Genomic DNA, 14221 nt, shown 5'->3' with positions numbered 1-14221 from the left:
CGTTGATCACAGTAAACAGGATTTTGGCTCCGGTTCGAGGGACTAGAGAGAGAGAGAGAGAGAGAGAGAGAGGGCATCATCATGTGCATTTTTGTTTTTCGAATGTGCTTTTTTTTATTTCGCTCACGTCGTGTGCGCCTGCTTTCCTCCTCTAATTGGATCATGTCGTTATGCGATTCTACGTTGTCTAGCTCCCCACACTTCATCTGCCCGCACCGTCATCCCAGATCCTCGACCTATTACCGCATACCACTGCCCCCCCACTATGCTCTTGCCGTCGTCTCGGTAATTTTCTCGGACTACCGTACTAATAGTATTATAATGTTGAGTCTACCATGTCCCCCAATGTATCGATTAATGCTTCATACACGTGTAGCGGTGTTGTGGGATGCACAACGAGGCGCATGAAGTCGCCCATCTCATGTACAGGTGCATAGTCAACGACATACTGACCAGACGCCTTGAGCTTTGCATGCATGCGCCGAGTGGCGTCTGGGCCGCCGAATCGGGGCCGGAAGCAGATCTGTAGAAAGAGAGGCTTTGCAAGTGGGCCAAGCTCTAGTGTCGGCGTCTGCTCAATGCGTGCCAAAATGAGCTGCGCCATGTACAAGCCATGCTGAATGTGCTCACTCAGCCCGTGTGTGCCGTAACGAAGCCACACCAGGTATAGTTTCAAAGCATCGCCCCGGCGGCCACAGCCCAGTGTCTTGGCGGCCATGTCATTGACAAGCGGTCGTGGCGGTTGTGAAGACGATGATGACGGCGACGAGGATGACACCGACGACGATGTAGATGCGTCATGAAAGAGGTATCCTGCATCCTCTGTCAGTGAGGCCACTTGCAGCACTAGCTTGTTCTTGACGAGCAAAAACGAGCATTGGTGCGTAACGCCCAAGAGTTTGTGTGGATTGATTGTGATGCTGTTGGCTTCTTGCAGGCCATCGAGCCGGCAGGCTCTTGCAGGTGCATCAGATGGAAGAAATACCATAGCGCCACCCCATGATGCGTCGACATGCATCCAGCAGGCAAATCTGCGGCAGATATGTGCGATGGTACAAAGATCATCGAATGCGCCCAAAACAGTTGTCCCACTCGTCGCGCAAATCATCATGGGTACACCACGTGTGTGCGCTGGCTCCTGCTCCATCTCTAGGCACACACGAACAAGCTCGCTCGTATCCATTTTGCCATGCTTGTCGACGGCGATCGGAACGACGGCGTCCGTGCCGAGTCCTGCTGCCAACGCCGCGCGGGATAGGGAGAAATGGGCATCGGCACTCACGAGAATTGCTGGACGTGCGCCACGGCCGATGCGTCCCTTGTGCTGCGTGTATGCATCGACCAGCGCACACACGCCACCATGCCGATACACACCACCAAACAACTGAGACAGCGCTGTCTGAACAGCGAACGTGTTGGATGCAGCGCCGCCTGGCATGCACAAGCCATCTGCATCGGCGGCCGTGTAGCCCACACGCTCGCACAATGCAGCGGCACATTGCTCCTCGATCATAGTAAGGATAGGTGAGGCAGAAAACACATGCACGGATGCATTCATGACACCTAGAAGCAGATCTCCCATGATCGAGATGACAGCTGGTGCAGAGTACAGCTTCTCGAGAAATCGATGTGTCCATGGATTGACGCTGTTGTGCAGGATCGCGCGGATCTTTGCAAAAAGCGTGTTTTCCGATACACCCTCCTCCGGTACGCATACATCTATCGATGAACGGAACGAGGATGCATCTGGCCACGGTGCAGCCAGCGTGCGGCTGTCTTGTCCTTGCGATACCCACTCGGTCACTAGAGCTAGGCATTTTGTGCCGAGGCGATCTAGCTCCGTCGCAGCATGTTCAGCGCGCAAAGGCGTCGACGATGTCATACGCCGCTTGTGCGACACGTCGTCTCGCTACTTTACCAAGTCCGTCTGTATCGACGCGTTTCCGCAACAAGTGCGCGTGACGCAAGTTTGCTTCTCTGGACAAAGGAGGTACCAGGCAAGTCCTCACGCACCATCGAACACGGCGGAGAGGAGACCTCCACATTCATCCGCTTGTCGATGCTCGTGTGTGGTGGGCGGGCGCGTGATTGTGTGTGAATGTCCTTCTGTCCATTGTGTGTGTGTGTGTGTGGCAAATTTGGCACGAAAAAGGTACAGCGCACACCCACACTTGGACGACGGCTGCTGTCTAGGTTCGTCGACGTAGATGGATGATAAGCGCACAGCACTGTCGAAACTCTACCAAGAACGGGCCGCTGCTTTTCATACGCAATGGCAGCACGATATGCTAATGCTCTTGCATGAGAATGTGCCTGCATCAGAGGACCTCGTCACCTCGCACTCGCTACGAACCTCGTCAACGATGCGCACAGTTCAGCAAGGTACGCTCATATTCGTATGAATGCTTTCGTAGATCGTATCTCTAACGATGAGATATCATACGTGCGCGCACACACGGCGCACTGGAGCAGCTCATAGGGCTATTTGAGCCATCTCCCCCCTTAGGGCCGTCATCGCGACTTGCGCGGTGCAAGTCACTCTTCGTTTCTTTCTGGCGGCGACAGCCCAAGAGTCAGTCGCAGCTCGTATCGCACCAGGCCGTCGTTTCATCTGATGTCTTCCATGCACTGCTCAAGTGGATGTTTACAGACACAATCCAGCGCCATCTTGTCTGCACCCTATGTCAAGCTACCGGGTCATCGGTCGATGCCATACGTGCGAGTCTAGCACCGTCGTTTGCTGATGACATGCACTGGCTCTTAGACGAAGATGCACATGCGAATGAGAAGCAGGATCGCATCTGTCGTGCGATAGTCTCGCACCGATGTTCCTCCGCTGCCGCCGCTCCCACTGGTCCTGACACTACTAGGCCGTCATTCATACCCAAGCAAGCCATGTTGCGAGCTCGACCGACTTTGTCGAAAAGTGCCTCGTATCAACTTCGCTCACTCCTGTATTTCGGGCGCATCGAGGCTTCTAAGTTCATCGCTCCAACAGAGCAATTGCATCTGGCTGAGATACTGGCCTCCAAGTATGCATGGACAGATGCTGCGCGTCTCGTGCTGACACATGCGCTCTTGACGCATCGGGTGTCTGCATGTGACGCACTTTTGAAGCATCCACTCGTTTACGAGGACAAAGCGTGTTTACACGCGATGGCCTGCTGTTGTGGTGATGATCTAGCGACAAAACAGGCAGCGCAAGCATTTTGGCACGAGGTTTTGACGACAGTGCTTGCGGACAAGGTTGACTCGACCAGCAAGCTCGTTACTAGCAGCGCAACGGACGCACCCTCGTCGTCAACACAGAGATGCTCGGTCGAAACCCCTGGGGATGCATATCTTGCTTACATTGACGCCGTGCGCACACACTCTAGTCATGATGAACGCGCGACGGCCCTTACGACGCAGGCTGTCCTGACCAAGCTTCCGAGCCTTGTGCAAGCGAAGCGATGGCCGCACATCATCGAGCAATGCGATCCCCTCTTGAGCTACATCTTGACGCAGATGCTGCAGCAACTCTCCGTACACAATGCACCGCATTTGTATGAGCTCATCGTCGATCAGATTGTGCTGACCGAGAGTGGCCCTTTCCCCACCGGGCATGCCTCCGAGACCGTCGAGCAAGCCCGCCAAGTCATCCTTCAGTATTTGCGACTACACTGGATGCGCGTACATGCCGTTCATGGATTTGACGCATTGCCGCGCTGGTGTCTAAAAGAGCTTAGTGCTGAGCTGGATGTCGATGTGCACGCACTTGCGCATGTGGTATTGCCGTCGGGCATGTCGTCATCGCCGTCGCCAACAGCAGCGGCCTCTGTTTCAGACACTTCAAGCATGGTCGCTGTGACCAGTGCAGGCCTCGACACAACACGAGCGCCTGAGCGACGAGGTCCCTCGAGTTTGTACGCGTTTGTCTTGAACAAGAGTGCGGCACAGGCAGCGCATACACCACCCGCCGCATCAGCCGTATGTGCCGCTAAAAGTCCAGCGAGTGCCGCTGGGCCGCACGCTTAGCCTCTTGCGTCTCGCGAACCATGCGAGTGCAAGCCCGATCAAACTGTTCGACAAAGGGGCGCAGAGACGTTTTTTCCCACTCACCACGTGCTGAGGACGCGTTTGTTGATTCCTGATTCAGCTCCTGCAGGATTTGTGCAATCGTTGGCGCGCTGGAGTGCGGATCAAACATTTGGACCTGGTCGAGTTCCAGCGGCACACAAACACGGCCTGTCGAAGGATGCACGACGAACGGCGCCTTTAGCAGGTGGTTTTGCCTCTTCGACACTTCTGCGTCAATGCGCGGATACGTGTACTGCAGCACGATATCTTCTAGAGCGGCAATCCACATGGGCTTTACTCGCTCCGCGCTCCGCGCCGCCATGTCAAGAACGTCGTCCCATTTCTGCACACTCGATCGTGTAGACGAAGCCCATTTACTTTGCAAACGTGCAACGGCGTCCGTTTCAGATGCTGGCAGGAGCGCAAGCAGCACGTCTGAGCGCTGTGGATCACGGAAACAGTCTTGATCCCGCAGTATGACATCGACAAATGCCCGTTGGAGCAGTCCACTTCCACCTTGGCGTGGGTGACTCTCGGTCGCTGCACTGGATGCAGACGCAGTTGATCGAAGGACGTCTTGCCCCAGCGCACGTCGCAAACTTGGGTGCAAGACGCGGTGGTGTCCCGGCATCGATGAGCCCAGCGCGACCTTTTTGGCCTGATTCGCGCCGCCCTTTACCACCTCGATCCAACCGACGAGTGCTTTGCGTGCGTCGTCCGCCAGTTGAAATGCTTCTTGGTCCGATACCCAGCAGTGAATACCTCGACGGCCCGAATATACCCATACAAGGTGCCGGAATCCGAAATCCTCTCGCAGTGTCATGTCGAGCACCTCGGCCGCCACGGCGATGAGTTTCCAGCATCGATGGCAGATACTCTTGTCCGAGCAGCACGTACGAATCTCGTCATAGTCCGTCATGTCAATGTCAAACACGAGCTCACGTGCAACCGGTCGGAAGCTCGCTTTCTGCAATGTCTTGCGGTCTTTAGGCTTCGCACTGTACACAGGCCCGATCTCGAAACGAGATGGATTCATTCGACACACTTCCTTCTTCCACTCGTCCCATGTAGAATAGCTCTGATAGCGCAGATATGCATCATTTTGTAGCGTGAGCGCGAATTCGCGGTGTGTGAAATGCCGTGTAGGCGTAATGTCGCGGTTCAGCCATGTGTAGAGCGATTTAAATGGGAGTAGTCGGCGGTAGTAGGCTAAGAGCGCCATGGGGTCCAGGGGCTCGCTTTCCTGTTTCTGCTTCTCTTGCTCGGCATCGTCTGCCATGCTCATGACCGTAGACTGGTCCAACTCGTCTTCTTCCATGTCATTCTCGTGTCTCATTCCTGGTATAGGCCGGGAGCAACAGACGGCGTCACGACGCGCTGCTCGCTCGCTCACTGATCGCGTTTGTTGTGGAGCGATGGACGCGTCATTGAGCCCACGTGCCATAGGATCTCTTTCACTCATTTACGCGCTGACGACACACACACAGAACAAATCGCCGATCATAAAAACTGCTGCCGCGTGTGCGTGGAGTGTGAGGCCCAAATTCCCATGTTCGCCGTACTTCGTGTTACACGTCTTGCGCGGACGGTTCGGTGTGCCTTCATAGTCATTGGAGCGACTGGATTGACATCGCGATGACTCGTTGGAATGCTGCACGGACAAAGATTCAGCTGAAGCTGGCGATTCAGCGCTCACGCATGCTACAAGAGAAAAAGGCCGCTCTTGCGAAGCGAGCCCGACTTGACATAGCTGAGCTGGTGGAGCGTGGCAAGCTTGAATCGGCTCGTATTAAGGTCGAGTCGCTCATTATGGACGATGTATGTATGCCTGCTTCACCTTATCCAACGTGCCCACCTTATCCTATGTGTTTACTCACGCTGATCAGGTTCATTTAGAACTTCTTGAGGTGCTCGAGCTGTATTGTGAGACTTTGCATGCTCGCTTTGCATTACTTGAGCTGAAAAAGTATGTTGCCTTCGATTTTTTTTTTCATGCGCATCCACTTACTCTATCTTCCTCGTCAGTACTGAACCCGATGATGCTATACGTGAGCCTATGCTAGCTGTCATCCATGCAGCGCACCGAACGGAGCTTCAGGAATTGCATGTACTTAAGGACATGCTTAGTGCACGCTATGGCTCAGAGTTCGCCGACGCGGCGCTAGAAAATCCCGATGGTCGTGTGCCGGAACGTATTACGCGGAAATTGGCTTTCTCTATGCCATCACCCGAGCTTGTTGATGCTTACCTCACCGAAAGTATGTGTGATAGCGCGGGAGAGGGGAGGCTAACCAACCTTTTTTTTTCTTTTCAGTTTGCAGAGCGTACCAAGTCCAAGTACCTGCCGAGGTCGCTTGTCAAAATGTAACGGACACAGAAGCTTCCTTCTCACCAGATACCTGCACGACCTCATCTCCACCGGCATCCACACGTCATACCGTCCTCGGACGTGCGCCTACCGTTGCCACAGCGGTACATCCACAGGACAATGAATGGCAAGCTCTCATGCAGCGTTTCAATGCTTTAAAACGATAGGCTTGCACTCTTGCCCACACACACACACACACACACACACACACACACACACTAAATGCAAACAAGAATTTCACACTTGCAAATTTTGTGCGTAACTATTCAAGTGAGAGTCGCTAATACTTGTGGGCGATTGTATCGACGGGCGTCGGTGTTGCTCGGCATTTTGGTCGCGAATCACCATAGCCTCCATGTCACGGCGACGACGTCGACGGCGTGGAAGCGTGACAAACTTGGGCATTGTGCGCCGGTCCAGATCCGTCGATACATTGATCGAGCCTTGTATGGCCTCGATCCAATCAACCAAATGATAGTTATTACGCGTTTGGATCAAAAACTGATCACTTGCGACTTTGACGCGGATCACATGTGGCCGCTTCGTATAATCGGCTGCGAACCCGCATTGAGCGCCCTCCATCGAATAAGTGTGGGCATGGTGATTTTTCAGTGCACGTTGGACATCATCCAGCTCTTTTTCTACATTTTCCGTTCGCGTCTGCGTGGTATCACTGGTTGTATGTGCCAGCGAGCGGCCGAGCTCAATGCCACGCAGAACAAGGTCCTCCAACGGCAGTGGATTCGTGTGCGCCTTTTCGTCATGCTTTAGGTTCCGTCCGCTTGGCATCTCATTCGCATGTGGCTCTTCATTCATTGGTACTGTGTGTACTAGCGCACCATCTTGAACATGCCACACGTTGATAAGATTTACTCGCTTGCTGTACAAGAGCGATATATCCTTCTTGTACAAATGGAGCGCTGTGCCGTGTAGTACAAAATACAGTGATTTCCAATCATGCATCTTGCTAGGATCTCCAGAGCCATGCACCTCCATCTTGCATGGCAAATAGCCTTCAATATGAACGGTGCACTCATACGGCGGGAGTTCCTCCTCGCCGTCTTTCGGTGGCTCGCTGCCCATCAGCGCAAGGCTGTGCCGGTTCCCATCGAGCAATGACATGTTCCGTCGCCCTTCCTCTGCCACAAGAGCGCGCTCCTGCTCGAGCACCAAACAATTGAGCGCTTGGGTAGCATGTGCAAGCATGATATTTGTGTCATCCAGCTCCCTTGAATCACCTTCTGTTTCTTTTGCTTTATTAGATACGGTCGTCACAGGCGCCAAGTTGATAAAGGGCTTTTCATTGCGTTGCAGGCGGCGCTGCCATAGAGGCTGCGAAACTTGCGATTCATCGGTCATTTCAGGTTCTGACGCCAGGCCCTTGCGGGTTTGGTGCTCAAGTGGCTCTGAGCACACCGGGACGTCGTTCGATGCTGGAGCTTCTATCGGTGTCATGGCCGAAGTTCCCAATCGACCTCTGCCGATGCCCAAGGCATTCCAGCAGCTTGATGGCGATGGTGTAAAGCCTGGTGTGCCGAGTTGCGAGCGCACCACAGTGGGCGTGGCAGAACCACTAGGGGTGGGGGCCTGCGATGTCATCCACAACGCGGGTGCACCCATTTTTGACGAGCGACGCGTCATGATTTCTGTTGGGGTCGGGGGTATTTCGTCATGGTCTTGGTTTGCCGGCTGGGCTCGCGTGGACGATGGTGGAAGCAGCAATGATGCCGACGACGAGGACTGTTGCTGTTGTTCCAGAGGCGAATGCAATGTCAAGGGCGAGGGCATGGATGTTTGATGGTACTCCTCCAATTTTTGTTGATGCATCGGGGATAAGTAGGGCGATACAAAGGTCTCTTGCGGAGTTGCATGCGGAGCTAGCTGTGATTGCGCGGTCGTTTCATGAGAATTGGGCCGTACATGGCCTGCATGTGCAGGAGACACGGATGGCTGCATGCCCATAGCATGTGGTGAGACTCGAAGACCCGCAGTGGACACTGACAATGGAGGCCCAGGACTGCGAAGGAGATGAGGGGTACTAATAAAACTAGTTGATGAGATATGAGGGGCGGGGCTTGTCTGCACGAGGGGAGTGGCATATCCACTTGCTGGATTCGTAACATGAGGGATGGCATCTTGAGGGACTGGATACAAGAATGGTGGAGGTAGAGATCCAGGCGTCTCAGAGGGCTCTGCCGAAAAGGCACTCGTGACAGATTCTGTCTCGCTGGTATCGGTACATTCTTCCACAGACGTGTGACTGTGGCCTGTTGGACTTGACCGTAGGGAAGCCATATCGCTGGATATATTTGAGCCATAGGATTGTGCAATCGGGCGACTACAATGTGTGGCACTTGGGCCTTGACTGCATTGCTGTTGTGTAGGGGAGACAGTGGATGCAGGAGACGTCGGTTCAGCCGCGCGATGCGCAGGCGCAGCATGGGCCGTCGAATTGGAGTCACGAGGCAGGTGAGACGTCGTACAGCGCACGAGATTTTTTGTGTCGTCGCCATTTGCCTGATGTTGGTGCGGAGGATGCACAGATACAGATGAGCTTTCACCCGACGCCGTTGGGGGTGTCGGACTAGCTTCATCGCCAGACTTTTTCTTAGAAGGAAACGGCAAATGGTACGGCTGTCTGGTCAATCTCGTTCTCATCACATACAAAACTCCAAGAGCCGATGGGCATTGTGAAGAGATATACTCGAAGAGAGAAGATTCACGGCTGGATTCGCATTCACTGATTGTGCCAGAGGCTGGTCGTTTAAGTCGTGTGCCACCCCAACATGTCTCGCTCCGCTATCAGAAGGCAAAAAAAAAAACTATTCACCCCACTATGCGCCTATAGACTGATGTCTGATTGGTTTATGGCACAAATGGTCGTTTCATGTTGCACGCCGCGGAGCACGGCGAATGCTCGCGTGGGTCTAGCTACTCACGAAGTCACATGACGTCGTCTGATTTCCGCTAGCGGGGACCGAGCGCGCGCGTCACGCGTTCAGTAGCGTGTGTGGTGTGTGCGTGTTACTTGCAGACTTGCTCATTTGCCACACGCGTATTCATGTCGTCGGCAGAACAGCTTACCGAGGGCGTGATTGCCTCTATGCTTGCGTCAACAGACGGTACAACGTCTGTGACACCCAAGTGCCAGGTTCTTAGCTTGAAAAAACTTCAGACCACGAATGCCAGTGCAAATGTGAGCGAGCGCTACCGCGTTGTCCTCAGCGACGGCGTTCACTACACGCAAGGTGCGTATTATGGGCTCTCTTGTTTTTCACACACAGACTGACACATGTGATTTCAGCTATGTTGGCGACGCAGCTCAAACCCCTTGTTGAGAATGGATCGCTCGATCGGAACGTCGTTGTGCGCGTCACGCAATTCACGTCCAACACGGTACAAAACCGCAAGATTCTCATCTTGCTGAATCTCGAGGTGATTTCCCCCGCTTTGCCTCATCGTATTGGCAATCCACAGAATATCGAGTCGGCCAAGTCGTCTGCTGACGCGTCTGTCGAGACGAAAGCCGTGCCGGGAGCCACCCCACACGCCGACGTGAAGCCGCCTGCTCCCGCCATGGCTCCCTCTTTAGGTGCGCAAGCGCTTTCCGGCTCGCACGGGGACTCTGCACGGGTAGGATCGCGCGGCGTCGCCAAGTCCAGCTCCGGCATGCCTGTGTACCCGATTGATGCGCTTTCTCCGTACCAGAACAAATGGACGATCAAAGCGAGGGTGACGCTCAAGACCGACATCAGGCACTGGTCGAATGCACGTGGCGATGGCAAACTATTCAGCGTGAATCTTTTGGACGAGAGTGGCGAAATCCGCGCGACGGCTTTCAACGATGCTGTGGATCGGTTTTATCCCGTCCTACAGGAGAACAAAGTATACTTTATCAGCAAGGCGAAGGTGACCATCGCAAAGAAGCAGTTCAGTACACTCCCAAATGAGTACGAGATTTCGCTTGAGAGCGGAAGTGAGATTGAGGAGTGTGCAGAGGCAGGAGACGTGCCCGAAGTCAAGTATAATTTCGTGTCGATTGACCAGCTTACGACAGTTGAGCCGAACCAGACAACTGATGTAATTACTATTCTCGACGGCTATACAGACGTGTCGGAAATTCTATCGAAAGCGACGCAGCGGCCCATCAAGAAACGCGACCTTACTCTTATTGACAGCAGTGGTATGAGTGTACGAATGACACTGTGGGGCTCACAGGCGGAGAACTTTGAGAAGACCATCGCTGGCGAAGAGAAGCCAGTGATTGCATTCAAAGGCGTCAAAGTCAGCGACTTTGGTGGGCGCAGCCTCAGCATGTTCTCCAGCTCCACCATGTCGATCAACCCTGACATCCCAGAGTCACACGGCCTCCGTGGCTGGTACGACAACGAGGGGAATAGTGCACATATACGCAGTTATGGAGCAACTCTCGATGGCACCACGGCGTCCGCTCTCAACCAGGGTGCCTTGCGCGCGAATGAATTCCGCACGCTTGCTCAGGTCAAAGACGAGTCGCTCGGCACATCGTTTGAACGTGCGGACTACTTTAATGCACGCGCTGTTGTCCTGTACATTCGGCCAAACACGCTATACTACACGGCGTGTCCCGGCCAAGATTGCAACAAAAAAGTCATCGAAGAAAGCGACGGTTGGCGCTGTGAAAAGTGTGACCGGAGCTATCCGGCACCTGTACGGCGTTACATTTTCTCTGCCAACATTGCTGACTATTCGGGTCAGATCTGGATCAGTGGCTTCAACGAAGTGGGCGTCGCTCTGCTGGGCATGACCGCCGATGAGCTTGATTCCATCCGCAATGAAAACGAGGGCGAATTCAAGGCTGTCCTCACCCGCGTGATTGGCCGCGTGATGGATTTCCATTGTCGAGCGAAGCAAGAGACGTTCAACGACACGAATCGCGTGCGCTACACTGTCACGCAAATCCAGCCGCTTAATTTCGCAAAGGCAGGACACGAACTGGTGGATAAGATCCATGCGCTTCAACTACGCTAGCAATGTTACGAAGCAGGAAGGATGCCTTGTCGGCACACGGGGCACAGCCGGGAGTGGCGCAGCAGTTCGATAGTGCACTGGTTATGGAAGCTAGACGTGGTGTTAGTACACGACTGGATTGAAATGTATACATACATGTGGAAGCACGGTAAAATGCAGGCTTTTTGTTTTTCTCTGAACTGTTCGAGGCATATACCACAACGATCCACTCGGATGCCTGCCACTGTGAGACGCACGCGGACCTGGCCTGATGCCGTGACACGGCGGTGCTCCAATTCTACGCGTCCCACGGATATGCGCTCTAGATCTTCCGGCGACAGCCGCGTCTGCTCGCGAGCAGGTCCCAAGAAATCACTAATCAGACTCGCCCATTCGTATTGTGTTGACGGGCTATCCAACTGTGCGACGGCTAGCTCCAAGTCGGTGATTTCCTCCTGTGGAACTGCTCGTGGCGCCAGTTGCGCTAGAAGTGCGGCACCCGAGTCGGCGTCATCCGTTGACACTACCAAGCTCTGTGATTCCTGCGACACAGGCGCGGCTTCTGTGTTCTGCTCAGGTTCTGCTCGAGTCGACGCTGCTGGCTCAACGTGCCGCGGTCCACAAGATTCCAATGCCGTGGTTCGCTGCTCTTCTTGTGCGTGTTGACCCGTCAACGATGCTAGTGCCGTAGCCTCAGGATTCATAGATGCCTGTGATGCAAGTGCGGCTCGTGTGTTGATGGCTGACGCTGACAAAAGATGTTCAGACGCAAGTCGTGCTGGTCGTAGCGACTCAGGCACAGACTGCGTCGGTGTCGTGGACGGACTCTTTGGCGGGGTGGACGATACCGCACCTGCATCAGAAGAAAGTCGTGAGGGAGGGAAATGCCGCGTTTCATCTGTGACCACAGGAAGATGCGTCTGAGCAGGAAGTGGCGCTGTGGAAGACCTAGCGCTGGTAAAGGCACCACCAAAGTGACTCATGGACCGAGTAAGAGACGCAGTTTCAGTTGGTGTCTCGTACTGGGACAGATACGATTCCAAAGACAATAAATCTTGATGCAGTGAAGGTGGGAGCTGATTTGCAGCTTGTAGCACACGGAGTTGGTCGTAGGCAGATCGTATCATTGGGACATGAGATGGCGGTGCCGGGGGTGGCGGGTGGGAAGACCGACTATGATCCTGTCGGTTTCCGCTCATTAACGTATTTCTTTGCATTCGCGATGATTCGCTGGCTTGATCAACAGGCGCGGAAGACGATGCAGGAACCGACAAATTTGGTCGTTCAACTGCCGGGTCTTCCGACAATGCCATCGGTCCCTCGGAACGTTCTTCCTTTGCCGACGCACGAGTCAATGACGCTAATAGCCTTTGCTGTGATGGGGTAGAAGCCGAGCGATGCGCGTGCGATCGAAGAGCCGACGAAGCAAGGTCCGATTCTAGCTGGTCTGGCGCACACTCCATGTCAGATGTAGGTCCACGCGCTCCATCGCCATGATGCTGAGGCGGGCAAGACTCGGACTCTTGCGCCACACCAACAGGAGCGACACGACCTGGCGCTACGTCAGACGTTGATGCGGGGTCTTGCGTTGAAGCTGGGCGTACATGCTGCTCTTGAGACAAAGGAGCGCGTTCTAAATCGACGGCAATGCTTGTGCCGGGTCTTCGAGGTGACATGGCTAACGATGCGAAATTCTGTTCATCCGTAACAGACGTGTGCTCGGCAGGCTCTTGCTTTGCTTGCCCAAACCGGTCGTTACGATGCGCATACATGTGCCCTTGCTTATAAACTTCGCGCATGTCTGATTCATAGCGATACAGTGCCTGTAATGCGTCATGCTCGGACCTCCATTCATGATCGGAGTCATCTCCCGCTGGAGCGGGGCAATCGTCACCACTTGAATCTGAGGAATCAGGCGATGTTGCATCATCGAACGAAGAGGGTGTACAAATCGGGGCAGGTGCCTTGGCGATATGCAGAACTGTGGACGGATCCCTTTCGGTGGTATCACGAGCTCGTGTCCAATGAAGCGTCTCGGGCTGTGCGGACACCGTACTGAATGGATGGTGTGTTGATGACGCATGCGGTTCACCGAGGCGTCGTCGCTCCATACGAGCTACACGTTCCTCCAAACTGTAGCCAAGAAGCCGATCGCGTTCCCAAGCATCACTTTCACGCATTTTGATGGGATCCATCGGTGCTGGGCGGCGTGCTTCTTGATGATCACTCTCGTCATTCGAAGACTCATCTTCACTGGCAAAAGCAGGTGGCGGGCTATGCGGTGGTGGCACTGGCGCTGATCCAGGCTCTGCCTCTTCATGCGATCCCGGTTCTGACGTTGGCCTTGGCGCCAGCGAGGGTGCTGGCGGCAACGCCTGCTCAGTGGGAACTCTACATTCTTGAGACGTAAACGGTGGTGGTGGGTCGACCGAATCCATAATAGAGAGCCCTTCAATGCTATCCCATACGTTCACGCGTCGATTCCACTCGCCATCGGATTCGCGAACATGCTGTGCAGATGGTGGTACTAATGCTCCGCCGGCTACGTTCTGTGAAGATCGAATGCGTCTCGCACGCTGTGTAGGCACATAAGCAACGGTATCAGTTGGTGGAGATTGCGTCGTTCGCAAAACTTGCATGGAGGCACGGAATGGCAGTCGGCTGGGCGACGTGCTAGCATTAGCTGGTGCCCGGCTACTACGTCCTGTCCGCTTGGCCTTTCTCCGTATATTATCGGGAGCACGGAGTGTGATTCGTCCAAAATGACTCTCAACGTTCGTTAGGAAAGGTGCCGTAGTCGCTGTC

General features: G+C 54.3%; 6 protein-coding genes across 6 annotated transcripts; 2 read left to right on the top strand and 4 right to left on the bottom strand.

The window, feature by feature from the left end:
* Positions 1-316: 316 nt before the first annotated feature.
* Positions 317-1882, bottom strand: MGL_2935 (uncharacterized protein; the record flags this gene model as incomplete). The annotated part of the gene is made up of 1 exon (XM_001729897.1): positions 317-1882. One exon carries the CDS (start codon positions 1880-1882, stop codon positions 317-319), a length of 1566 nt encoding a protein of 521 aa, XP_001729949.1.
* Positions 1883-3979: 2097 nt separating this feature from the next.
* Positions 3980-5395, bottom strand: MGL_2934 (uncharacterized protein; the record flags this gene model as incomplete). The annotated part of the gene is made up of 1 exon (XM_001729896.1): positions 3980-5395. One exon carries the CDS (start codon positions 5393-5395, stop codon positions 3980-3982), a length of 1416 nt encoding a protein of 471 aa, XP_001729948.1.
* Positions 5396-5694: 299 nt separating this feature from the next.
* On the top strand, positions 5695-6427 carry MGL_2933 (uncharacterized protein; the record flags this gene model as incomplete). Its single annotated transcript, XM_001729895.1, has 4 exons — positions 5695-5877; positions 5946-6025; positions 6085-6317; positions 6381-6427. The coding sequence occupies 4 exons, from the start codon at positions 5695-5697 to the stop codon at positions 6425-6427; spliced, it is 543 nt and encodes a 180-aa protein (XP_001729947.1).
* Positions 6428-6664: 237 nt separating this feature from the next.
* MGL_2932 (uncharacterized protein) lies at positions 6665-9085 on the bottom strand (the record flags this gene model as incomplete). Its single annotated transcript, XM_001729894.1, has 1 exon — positions 6665-9085. One exon carries the CDS (start codon positions 9083-9085, stop codon positions 6665-6667), a length of 2421 nt encoding a protein of 806 aa, XP_001729946.1.
* Positions 9086-9733: 648 nt separating this feature from the next.
* On the top strand, positions 9734-11437 carry MGL_2931 (uncharacterized protein; the record flags this gene model as incomplete). The annotated part of the gene is made up of 1 exon (XM_001729893.1): positions 9734-11437. One exon carries the CDS (start codon positions 9734-9736, stop codon positions 11435-11437), a length of 1704 nt encoding a protein of 567 aa, XP_001729945.1.
* Positions 11438-11518: 81 nt separating this feature from the next.
* Positions 11519-13854, bottom strand: MGL_2930 (uncharacterized protein; the record flags this gene model as incomplete). Its single annotated transcript, XM_001729892.1, has 2 exons — positions 11519-11527; positions 11674-13854. 2 exons carry the CDS (start codon positions 13852-13854, stop codon positions 11519-11521), a joined length of 2190 nt encoding a protein of 729 aa, XP_001729944.1.
* Positions 13855-14221: the final 367 nt, after the last annotated feature.

Source organism: Malassezia globosa, assembly GCF_000181695.2.
Source record: "Malassezia globosa CBS 7966 chromosome Unknown mgl_sf_7.1, whole genome shotgun sequence".
NCBI classification, from domain to species: domain Eukaryota; kingdom Fungi; phylum Basidiomycota; class Malasseziomycetes; order Malasseziales; family Malasseziaceae; genus Malassezia; species Malassezia globosa.
The sequence above is the reverse complement of the archived record's forward strand: the minus strand, read 5'-3'. Positions and strand labels throughout refer to the sequence as shown.